The sequence below is a fragment of the Bos indicus genome, chromosome 8 (assembly GCF_029378745.1).
Source record: "Bos indicus isolate NIAB-ARS_2022 breed Sahiwal x Tharparkar chromosome 8, NIAB-ARS_B.indTharparkar_mat_pri_1.0, whole genome shotgun sequence".
NCBI classification, from domain to species: Eukaryota; Metazoa; Chordata; class Mammalia; order Artiodactyla; family Bovidae; genus Bos; species Bos indicus.
Window position 1 is genome coordinate 28,781,031 of NC_091767.1, and position 12,420 is coordinate 28,793,450.

General features: G+C 35.7%; 1 protein-coding gene across 4 annotated transcripts in view; it reads right to left on the reverse strand.

Moving 5' to 3' along the window:
* Positions 1-1,019: 1,019 nt before the first annotated feature.
* Positions 1,020-12,420, reverse strand: part of SNAPC3 (small nuclear RNA activating complex polypeptide 3) — a 35,916-nt gene continuing 24,515 nt past the window's right edge. For 2 of the 4 annotated variants that reach the window (XM_070794523.1, XM_019965910.2), the window contains exons 6-9: positions 7,246-7,328; positions 5,504-5,668; positions 2,410-2,517; positions 1,020-1,352 (exon numbers count right to left, since the gene is read on the reverse strand). In XM_070794523.1, the coding sequence (XP_070650624.1) occupies positions 1,205-1,352; positions 2,410-2,517; positions 5,504-5,668; positions 7,246-7,328 (504 nt within the window). In that variant the 3' untranslated portion in view covers positions 1,020-1,204. Of the gene's footprint in view, positions 1,353-2,409; positions 2,561-5,503; positions 5,669-7,245; positions 7,329-12,420 lie in introns of all 4 variants that reach the window. The other 2 variants (XR_011568028.1, XM_070794524.1) reach the window with 2 other exon arrangements.

The window sequence follows — 12,420 nt, forward strand, 5'->3', positions numbered from 1 at the left end:
CTGGCATATTGAGTGCAGCACTTTCACAGCATCATCTTTCAGGATTTGGAATAGTTCAACTGGAATTCCATCACCTCCACTAGCTTTTTTCGTAGTGATGCTTTCTAAGGCCCACTTGACTTCACATTCCAGGATGTCTGGCTCTAGGTCAGTGATCACACCATCATGATTATCTGGGTCGTGAAGATCTTCAATAAAATAAGTAGCTACAATTTTCTCTGATGGATCTAGACCTTCCTCAAAATTATCGAAGTTGTCCTCTGGCCCCAAATGAGAATTGGATAACTAGATTATCATAACAAAGGTACCAGAAGAATGGAGAGCTGGGCTAGAAAAATAATTGTTTTATTTTTGCATATAGAATGCTGGGTATTACTGCCAAACAACAGCGATGCAGAGCCAGCAATCCATGGGATCTTGATTTCCCATGTCCACTCAGTGGTTATGTTATATAAAACCTATTTTTTTTAATCATAAAAATACTAAAATTGTCATACATTTTAAACTTGAGCATTTGTGATTCCAAAAAGTTCTCAAGAAATGAAGCTTCAATTTAAGTGTTACTTCTATGAAGTTATGAGTATATATCCAAGCTCTTTATACATTCATTATTCATGTAGTGAGAGTCTTGAAGTGTTTAGTTAACATTATAAGAGTTCAGTGTAAAATTACACAATAGCTCTTCTGAATACTGTATTTATTAAGTACTTTTATTCTTAACCTCTCCATTTTTATTACAGATATTTGAAGGATATTTACCTTGGAAGCCTCATGGTACAAGGTGTAGCTGTCATATTCTTCAAAGAATTTTCAAAACACTTCCATCACTTGATGTATCTTTAGGAGAATTTTGCTAATGGTAGATGAGTAAAAACCCCTCTGGACAAAGCAAATAGGCAAAGTACAGACTGGGAGAAAAGCAGAATACTTAAGTCTGACAAAGGATTTGTATTCAGAATACATAAAGCAGTCCTACAACTCAATAGACAACTCACTTAAAAATGGGCAAGAAACTATACTTTGGAATAAATATTAATTTAATTCAAACATTTAAATACATTCAGACTGCTTAAGAAGATCTGTGATTTGAACTTTTTGCAGGGATGACAACTTTAGCCGATTGTTTCTGGTGGATCCTGTTCCTCGTTGGCATTTCTTGGAAGTAAAGTAACCAAGTTATTTCACAGGGGTACACTTTTGGATATTAATTAAAGGTTCCAGGATCGACATAGGGATAAGCGAGGAATTCCCCCAGTTTGTTGCCTTCTGCATCATAGTGGAGCATTCGGAAGCAAACATCACAAAAGAAACATGGGTCCTGTGGTGCAAAACTGTCATTGTTCGTCACCCATCTGTAGTTAAAAAAGATGTACGTCATTACAGTCAACTTTTTCATGCTTTAATGTGCTGTAGTAATATGTATAGGTAACATTCCCACTATTGCCTTATTCTATCTTATTTATACAGTATAATCCTTTATATAAATAATACTGTACACACATATATACGTACAGACGTAACACTACCAGTATTCTACAAGACAAAAAGGACAATTTTCTCTGAAAGATTTCTCCTTAAAGGTAAGTAGAAAAGAATATAAATCCATATTTGAAAGTATCATACATTTTAACGACATACTTAGCCTTCAAACATTAGAGTTTAGGATAAAATGTTATATACAGAGGGTATGCAAATAGGAATATGGGTAACTATTAGTCACCTGAGATTTTGTTTTTTAACCAGGATATCACATTAAGTGAAAATGATATTTTTCAGTCTGTCTGAATTGTGCATCTCATGGAATGTTTTGACATTCCCTGATTGCCATTTTGATCTGATAACTGATTTGTCGTGTTTTTCAATTGATCATTTAGAAAAGCATGTGGTGGTGGGGAACCCAAAACACACTAATGACACTAAATTCTTCCATTTTCCTCTGGATAGTTTTATGAGTGATTCACAGTTAAACGTCTAAACATGCAAAACCACAAAACTGTATAAAACCATATTTTGACCTCATTAAAATAAAAACGAGACGAAGTGTTATTTTTATCATGGAGAAGCTGTGGATGAAGCCATTTTGGAAACTGCTGACAAGAGGCAGAAAGAGAACCTGGCTCCCTGATGACATCATCCAGCATAAGTTATCACCAAACTATAAAGTCTGACCTAGTCCCTAGACTTCTATTATACATAATTCAATTGGTTATTGTTTAAAAACACAGCTGTAGCTTAAACTGATTTGTACTACTATTTGTAGTGCTTTCTAACTAGATAAAACTTTTTATGTTATTTATATACCAAAGTATATGTCCTCAATTCAAAACAGAAAAAAACAAATACCAAAGATCGAAAGTGCTTCACTACTGAAAACCAGTACTTCCCAAGGAAAAAAGCAGAATCACTTACCGAGCTGTGAACATTTTACAAACAAAACATTTTCTGGTCCAGAGCCAATGCTTCTTGATGATAAGGGGATAAAGTGTCTTATCCAGGCAGTCGTCATGATGCACAAGCCTTTTGTACATGAAAAAATAAATGATGTGCAAATTTTTGTAATCTGTAATGAAACACATCCTTACCTCAAAATGAACAATACAGTAGGTATATTTTCAATCTGTTGTGTTCCATAAAACACTTTCTCCAAAAGACATTTGGGATTAAACACTTTTCTGTGAAGTTTCCCAAACCTCTTCAGGGCCATGTACACTGTGACTCTTGAGAGGGAAATGTAGGCAGCATTACCTGGGTGAATTTCTTCAAATCCATGCTTTGTTTACTTAGTACTTTTTTTATGGAACACAGTTTGAGAAAGTGTACTCAGTGCTACAGATTAAGTGGTTTTGAATTACAAACATGGCTCTCTCAATTAAAAAACTCCTTTACTGAAAATCCAAATCTGGCTTTGGTATAATGTGAATTGGTAGGATTTTAGTTTTAGGTATAAGAATTAAGAAATTTTAAAAATGGAAAGTCAGTTTACACCATTTATCAGCATAGTGGGTTTGGATAAATCCTTAACCATGCTGGACCCCCCAATTCTTCATTTGAAAAATGAAGGGCATGTACAACAGTATTCTAAAAACCCTTTAAGAATTATAAAATTTGATATTTTTTTTTCCAGTAACAAAGGGTAGCACTATATTAACTTCGCCATCAGAAAATGATTTGTTGTTCAGTCGCTAAGTCGTGTCTGACTCTCTGTGACCCCATGGACTGCAGCATGTCGTTCCAAGATGAAGGCTTCCATGTCCTTCATCAGAAAGTGATTAATAAACCTGATAGCTTACCAACTATTAAACTGTGGGATAGCAATGAATGATTAAATCCTCCTCTAAGATAAAAATTACTTGTGAAAGGCACACAGTTGTGTCCAACTCTTTGCAAGTCCATGGACTCTACAGTCCATGGAATTCTCCAGGCCAGAATACTGGAGTGGGTAGCCTTTCCCTTCTCCAAGGGATCTTCCCAGCCCAGGAATCGAACCAGGGTCTCCTGCATTGCAGGGGGATTCTTTACCAACTGAGGGAAGAATTACTTGTCAATTACATTAAAAAACTCCCTAGGAAAGTCCGACATAGCAAATGCTTAGTAAGTGAAAATTGCTTTTCTAAGTTGCCTTGAATTTTAGGAATGATGCTGTACAACCTACACTATGAGAAATGTAAGGACACTTAGATCATCAGAGAAAAGTGGATTGTCTTCCATCTCATGCTTATTCTGAGGCACATTCCCCCTCATTTGAGTAAAGAGCAAGCAGAACAGCTTATATGAAACTTAGAAAAGAAATACATTATCAAAGAAATATATAATTTTAATTCCTGTAAATCTATGAGGTTTATGAGCGCTTCTGGCTCTTGCCTCAGCAATTCTTCCTAAGAGGCAACTGTCTGCCATTCATTTAACTGCCTCTTTTTAATACAGCTTTTCAACAGAACTACTAAACTTTGGATAAATAGATATTTAATGTTTAAATTATGACTAATGAATTAAACATCTCCCTAAACCACACAACTGACTATAGGTTCATTTTCTCATGTAACACTTGTTTTCTAGCTACTAATTCTCTCATGTTTGCATTTCCTTATTAGGTTTCAGTGTACCTGTCACTAATTCAGTTCCTTATTTGCTGACAGAATGGGACAGTGCTCTTCACATGGGCCACACACCAGTGGGAGGTCTAGCAGTCTTGGGACATGCTTCCTGAGTCCTCGGGTCCAGCTCCAGTCTCTGAACTAAGCTGTTCTCTAGGTCTGCTCTACAGCTATCATCTGAGAGTTCCTTTTATGTCTTTATCTATCCTGCTTTGTATTCCATGTTTTCCTTTTTCAAGGTTTACTCTCTGTGTAAAGTACTTTACACAAAGTACATTCTTGAGAATGAGGGCATGGGAAGTAAATTTTTGGAGACTGGTCACTAAAACCAAAAAAAAAAAAGGAAAAAAAGTAGAGGCAGGGAAAGCTATCAGCGTGAGTCATTGCTCCGTAGAACATCTTCACTGTCTCTCAGAAGAAATCAAACCAAGACCAAGGATCGACCAGAGCTTATTCCTATACTATGGTAGTCTTTCATAAACAGAGATTTCCTAATAAGGAAATGAAAAGCTTTATTCATTAGAGATACCAGCTACACAAACTTTATAATCCCTAATTCTCATTTTAGATTACTTAAGTCCTTCCCACTATAAATCTTTATCAAAGCACTATGTCTTCATATTTGTCAAACAGTAGAATTATTCTTCTCTTCCTCCAGTTACCTTTTATTTCCTTCAAATTCTGACGAAAAGAAACACGCACAGAAATACAAGTGCAAAGCAAAGGGTCTATATGAAATACAAAATGGATGATTACTACTAGAATAACAGCTGTCCAATACACAAATGAAGATACTTTAATAGAGTATTTATAGATTTCTAACCCCTAAATAAATACTTTTATAGCAAAAATCTAGCATGTATTATATTTGTCTTTATAGCAGCACTGTGATAAAATATAATTTTTAGTATTTTTTAATGGAGGAGGGGGGCCCACGGAGACTCAGAGAAGTCATACACTGTCTTTGGGCAGAGGAGGAGCTTCAGTTATTTTTCTGGATTTTTGGCATATTCTACCATTTCAAATAGGGTTTCCCTGGTAGCTCAGATGGTAAAGAATTTGCCTGCAATTCAGGAGACCTGGGTTTGATCCCTGGGTCAAGAAGATCCCCTGAAGAAGGGATCTTCTTCAGAGATCCAATATGGGGGTTCTCCAGAGAACCCACTCCAATATTCTTGCTTGGAGAATTCTATGGACAGACCGTCGTGTTACAAAGAGTTGGACCATTTCAAATGGCTCACACTGATGCAGATGCAGAGTTGGTCACTGTAGAAAAAGCAAACATTTTTGCTGCTCCTGAGTCAAGCGGCAGTGATCATTTCTTTTATTCCTCTTATTTCAAACAAATCTACCCATGGTTTTCTACTGTGAAATCAAACAGGACAAATGTTCTGAGTGCTACCACTTACCTTATGTCAGTAATGACAACAACGTGTTCACAGTCTCCCTGGTGACAGTATAAGTAAGGAAAACCCACTTTAATATACAAGTCATTGAAGGTGAAGTCTTCCATCTTAGCAGTCTGAAACTTTCCATAGCCTCTATCATGTGACTCTGACCACTCAATGATGGTTCTGAGGAGGAAAAAGGCAAGGATATCACTGCTCCAAACAGTTCGCAACTGCAGTATTTCACAAAAGCTGGCTCACTCAATTAATTGGACAATTACCATCTTGAGGTGAAAATCAGAGTGGTTGATACATGTTGCCAAGTAGGAAGGAAGTCTGAATTTTTCTGTATCCATGAGAGCAGCAGTTCACAAAGTAAGATCCTGAAACCCCCAGAGATGTTGATGTGGTCAAAAATCTCTGCAGTAATCCTAAAATGTTATTTGCTCTTTCAGCTGTTTTTCTCTCATAAACACCAGTTTTCAGGAGGCTAAATGATGTGTAATCACTTCAGATTGAATGGAAAATGTATAACATCACTCTTCTGTTTGGAAAAGTTATTTTTCATAAAAATGTAATTAACGGTGACTGTAATTGGACTATTTAATGATGATTTTTTTTTTTTATGTTTTAACTTTTGGCTGCACTGGGTCTTCATTGCTACACAGGCTTTTGCTAGTTGGAGGGAGCAGGGGCTGCTCTCCAGCTGTGGTGTGTGGGCTTCTCATTCTGGTGGCCTCTCATGTTGCAGAGCATGGGTCTAGGGCGCGTGGGCTCAGCAGTTCAGCATGTGGACTCGAGTGCAGGCTCACTGGCTGCGGCTTAGTTGCCCTGTAGCGTGTGGGATCTTCCCAGACCAGGGACTGAACTGGTGTCCTCTGCATTGCAAGGCAGATTCTTAACCACTGGAACACCAGGGAAGCCCAGATTATTTAAATTAGTTAACATTTTTAAATATTTCTTAGTTTTGATCTCTAGTATGGTGAATATTTACAGCTATAACCCACATAAAAAGCTCTTTGGGGTCAATTATTTACAGTATGAAGGAGTGTGGAGACCAAGTTTGAGAACTGCTGCATTAGAATATAGATACAAGTGGTTATAATGAAAGAGAATGAAAGAGTTTATATAAACACTCAGAATAACTTATACATATATACAGACTCAGTTGTCAGGACACCAGTAATAAAAGTATAGTAATACTTTTATGTAGATAGCACGATGTCAGACATAGATTTTTCATGTTATATACATAAACAACTTATATATATCCACTCACCTAGGACAAATGGTATACACCTGACAAGTCAAAAAAAAGTGAATTTACTACACTTTAACTAAATGTGAAGAACAGAGATAATAAAGTGTTGAAGGAGAATTTACTTTTTTCCAGATGTTATCTATAAGACTCAACACAAGATAAACTATAATTCTGAAACAGTAGATAATATGTTTTTTTAAGAAAAGTTTAGATAGCTGGCAAAGATCTTGAAATAATCTATGTATGTCTTCGGTTAAAAAAAAATGTTCTTACAGTGGTAAAAATTTGATTAACTTACTATAACCTAGGCCAACTGGATGAAATAACTTTGAAAATATTTTTAAAATTTGAGAGAGACTTTTTAATCTGAAAACTAGTAAAACAATCTAACAAAATGATTCCTTGGCAAAGATCCTTAACACACCAATAATAGGACTTGTGGAGATAATCTTATTTTGATGAGAAATAGCAAAGACTTTGAGAAGATTTTTGCAAACTATACCTGCTCAAATCTCTGCACTCAGGGTATCTTTTATCATTATAAAATGTTCCTTCAAAATAAAAGAAGGCTGATTTGTATAGGTCCTAAAAGAAAACAGATGGTATTGAGAAAAAATTCAGTATTAACCATTATAAAATTGCTCTAAGTATTAATTCCAAATTTGTATGTCCACACTAGTACATTTTACAGTAATTTCATGCACCTTCACAGAATATGCTCAGCTTATTAACATTTAACAGGAACCTCCTATATGATAAGGTATTATCTTGGTCACCAGGGATAAAGACAGATACAATTCTTGCTACTATTTTCAATTCTTTTCTATTGCAGTTTTAATCTCTAGGTTTGATTTAAATTTGTATGTTGTCCTGAGATTCAGTGTCAGTATTATTTTATGATATGCATACACAGCAGTGACAATTGTTTTAGATACCAGAACTGAAAACTAAAGTCACCTCACTGATGTTTCCCCAGTGATAATGACAATGATCATGGAATTATGTTATCCTTTTTTGTATTTTCAAATAACTTGTAGGCAAGCAGAATGTGAATATCTATTCTTACTGAAGCAACCTTGCCCAAAGTACCATCAATAAGTTAACTTTCATTTCTAATGGTAACCAGAGATCCTAACCAGTTTCCCTATTTTGTCACCTAGTTTAAGCCAAACAAGTTCCAAGGGAGGGAAATTACCAGCTGATATGGAAAAATTAGTGCCAAGAAGTCACTTTCACTATTAGTCTAAGGTAAGATAAAGATCTATCAAGGTAACTATGGATAACCAGTATGATCATTTAACAAAGTCGTTAGGTATCTAATAGTCATTTATTCTCTTGCTGACATTCAAGTCTGGAACATCAGAACCTCAGGAACATTCCTAAGATCTGCTAGGAGGAAAATGGTAATGGGTGAAAGAAATGTCAGATAAGCTTGGGTAGGAAAGGTTTTACAACTTAAATTTATGTTACCATTCTTCCTATACCAAGGCTTTACTTAGAATAAAGAACAATAATATATGCATAAAGTATTGTCTAAAAGTTCCTCTTTGTTGTCGTTTAGTCACTAAGTTATGTCCGACTCTTTGCAACCCCACAGACTAGCCCACCAGGCTCCTCTCTCCATGGATTTCCCAGGCAAGAATACTGGAGTGGGTTGCCGTTTCCTTCTCCAGTGGCTCTCCCTGACCAGGGACTGAACTCGCATCTCCTGCACTGGCAAGTGGACTCTTTACCACTGAGTCACTAGGGAAGCCTGAGAGTTCTTTTAAGGGATTAGTGACAAAAAGAGATCTTCTAATCTGAGCAATATTAAAAAGATCAATAGATCAGACATTAAAACCTGAAGAACCACTAAAAAAACAAATAAAAATAAACCCAAACTAGCTATCTGGAAAAAAAAAAAAAACCTGAGCAGAAAATGATTCTGATTTTATACACATATTTTTATTTTTTAACTCTTAAAATCTTTATTAATAGGATTGAGTAAAAGGAATACTTTCTTTTTTTATTTTATTTTTAATTTAATTAACTTGTTTCAATTGGAGGCTAATTACTTTACAATATTATAGTGGTTTTTGCCATATATTGACATGAATCAGCCATGGGTGTACATGTGTTCCCCATCCTAAACGCCCTCCCACCTCTCTTCACATCCCATCCCTCAGGGTCATCCCAGTTCACCAGCCCTGAGCACCCTGTCTCATCCATGGAACCTGGCCTGGAGATCTGTTTCACATATGATAATATACATTTTCAATGCTATTCTCTCAAATCATACCACCCTCGCCTTCTCCCACAGAGTTCAAAAGACTGTTCTATACATTTGTGTCTTGTTTGCTGTCTCACATATAGGGTCACCGTTCTCATCTTTCTAAATTCCATATATATGTGTTAGTATACTGTATTGGTGTTTTTCTGACTTACTGACTGACTTTTCTTTCTTCACTCTGTATAATAGGCTCCAGTATCATGAACCTCATTAGAACTGATTCAAATGCATTCTTTTTAATGGCTACGTAATATTCCATTGTGTATATGCACCACAGCTTTCTTATCCATTCATCTGCTGATGGACATCGAGGTTGCTTCCATGTCTTGGCTATTGTAAACAGTGCTGCAATGAACATTGGGGTACACGTGTCTCTTTCCATTCTGGTTTCCTTGGTGTGTATGCCCAGCAGTGGGATACACTGCAGTTCTATTTCCAGTTTTTTAAGGAATCTCCACACTATGCTCCCTACTGGCTGTACTAGTTTGCATTCCCACCAACAGTGTAAGAGGGTTCCCTTTTCTCCACACACTCTCCAGCATTTCTTGTTTGTAGACTTTTGGATAGCAGCCATTCTGACTGGCATGAGATGGTATGTCACTGTGGTTTTGATTTGCATTTCTCTGATAATGAGTGATGTTGAGCATCTTTTCATGTGTTTGTTAGCCATCTGTATGTGTTCTTTGGAGAAATGTCTGTTTAGTTCTTTGGCCCATTTTTTTGATTGGGTCATTTATTTTTCTGGAATTGAGCTGCAGGAGCTGCTTGTATATTTTTGAGATTAATTCTTTGTCAGTTGCTTCATTTGCTATTATTTTCTCCCATTCTGAAGTCTGTCTTTTCACCTTGCTTATAGTTAAAAAAGCTTTTTTAAGTTTAATTATGTCCCATTTGTTTATTTTTGCTTTTATTTCCATTACTCTGGGAGGTGGGTCATAGAGGATCCTGCTGTGATTTATGTCACAGAGTGTTTTGCCTATGTTTTCCTCTAGGAGTTTTATAGTTTCTGCTCTTACATTTAGATCTTTAATCCATTTTGAGTTTATTTTTGTGTATGGTGTTAGAAAGTGTTCTAGTTTCATTCTTGTACTAGTGGTTGACCAGTTTTCCCAGCACCACTTGTTAAAGAGATTTTTTTCTCCATTGTATATTCTTGCCTCCTTTGTCAAAGATAAGGTGTCCATAGGTGCGTGGATTTATATCTAGGCTTTCTGTTTTGTTCCACTGATCTATATTTCTGTCTTTGTGCCAGTACCATACTGTCTTGATGACTGTAGCTTTGTAGGATAGCTGAAGTCAGGCAGGTTGATTCCTCCAGTTCCATTCTTATTTCCCAACATTGCTTTGGCTATTCGAGGTTTTCTGTATTTCCATACAAATTGTGAAATTATTTGTTCTAGTTCTGTGAAAAATAACATTGGTAGCTTGATAGGGATTGCAATGAATCTATAGATTGCTTTGGGTAGTACACTCATTTTCACTATATTAATTCTTCAGATCCATGAGCATGGTATATTTCTCCATCTATTTGTGTTATCTTTGATTTCTTTCATCAGTGTTTTATATATATATATACATATTGGTCTGTTGTTTCTTTAGGTAGAGTTAATCCTAAGTATTTTATTCTTTTCGTTGTTTGGTAAATAGAACTGTTTCCTTAATTTATCTGTTTTCTCACTGTTAGTGTATAGGAATGTAAGTGGTTTCTGTGTGTTAATTCTATATCCTGCAACTTTACTATATTCATTGATTAGCTCTAGTAATTTTCTGGTGGTGTCTTCAGGGTTTTCTATGTAGAGGATCATGTCGTCTGCAAACAGTGAGAGTTTTACTTTTTCCTTTCCAATCTGGATTCCTTTCATTTCTTTTTCTTCTCTGATTGCTGTGGCTAAACCTTCCAAAACTATGTTGAATAGTAGTGGTGAGAGAGGGCACCCTTGTCTTGTTCCTGATTTTAGGAGAAATGCTTTCAATTTTTCACCTTTGAGGATAATGTTTGCTGTGGGTTTATCATATATGGCTTTTATTATGTTGAGGTATGTTCCCTCTATGCCTGCTTTCTGGAAGGTTTTTATCATAAATGGATGTTGAATTTTGTCAAAGGCTTTCTCTGCATCTACTGAGATAATCATATGGTTTTTATCTTTTAATTTGTTAATGTGGTGTATCACATTTATTTATTTGTGAATATTAAAGAATCCTTGCATCCCTGGGATAAAGCCTGCTTGGTCATTAGGTATGATCTTTTTAATATGTTGTTGGATTCTGTTTGCTAGAATTTTGTTAAGGACTTTTGCATCTATGCTCATCAGTGATACTGGCCTATAGTTTTCTTTTTTTGTGGCATCTTTGTCTGGTTTTGGTATTAGGCTGATGGTGGCCTCATAGAATGAGTTTGGAAGTTTACCTTCCTCTGCAATTTTCTGGAAGAGTTTGAGTAGGATAGGTGTTAGCTCTTCTCTAAATTTTTGGTAGAATTCAGCTGTGAAGCTGTCTGATCCTGCGCTTTTGTTTGCTGGAAGATTTCTGATTACAGTTTCGATTTCCGTGCTTGTGATGGGTCTGTTAAGATTTTCTATTTCTTCCTGGTTCAGTTTTGGAAAGTTATACTTTTCTAAGAATTTGTCCATTTCTTCCAAGTTGTCCATTTTACTGGCATATAGTTGCTGATAGTAGTCTCTTATGATCCTTTGTATTTCTGTGTTGTCTGTTGTGATTTCTCCATTTTCATTTCTAATTTTGTTGATCTGATTCTTCTCCCTTTGATTCTTGATGAGTGTGGCAAATGGTTTGTCTATTTTATTTATCTTCTCAAAGAACCAGCTTTTAGCTTTGTTGATTTTTGCTATGGTCTCTCTTGTTTCTTTTGCATTTATTTCTGCCCCAATTTTTATGATTTCTTTCCTTCAAACCCTGGAGTTCCTCATTTTTTCCTTTTCTAGTTGCTTTAGGTATACACATATTTTAAAATTTTACTTCATTCCTGAAGTACTAGAGTCTAAAACAAACATTAGCAAAACACATTACATTTTAGACATGGCTTTTAAAAAAGATTTAAATACCCTGGCCCAGTCCTCCTAGTCCTGTCACACACCAAATTACTCAAGGAAAGTATTTTATTTAAGTCCTGCTTATTGACTGGAATAAAGATTCTTATTTTCTCAGCTACGAGACCTGCAGGTAAATAATTTATTCCATGATCACCAATAGAATACATGCCAAACATCTCTCTGTTAAAAAAAATCGTTATAACATAGGACTTATTTTCAGTTTGTTAGGTGTGACAATGGCATGGGGTAAACAGATGAAATAATTCTGGCAAAATGCTGAGAACTGTTGAAGGTGGATAATGGGTACATAAGACTCATTATACTAGTCTCTCTTTTTTTTTTAAGCTTTTTATTTTAT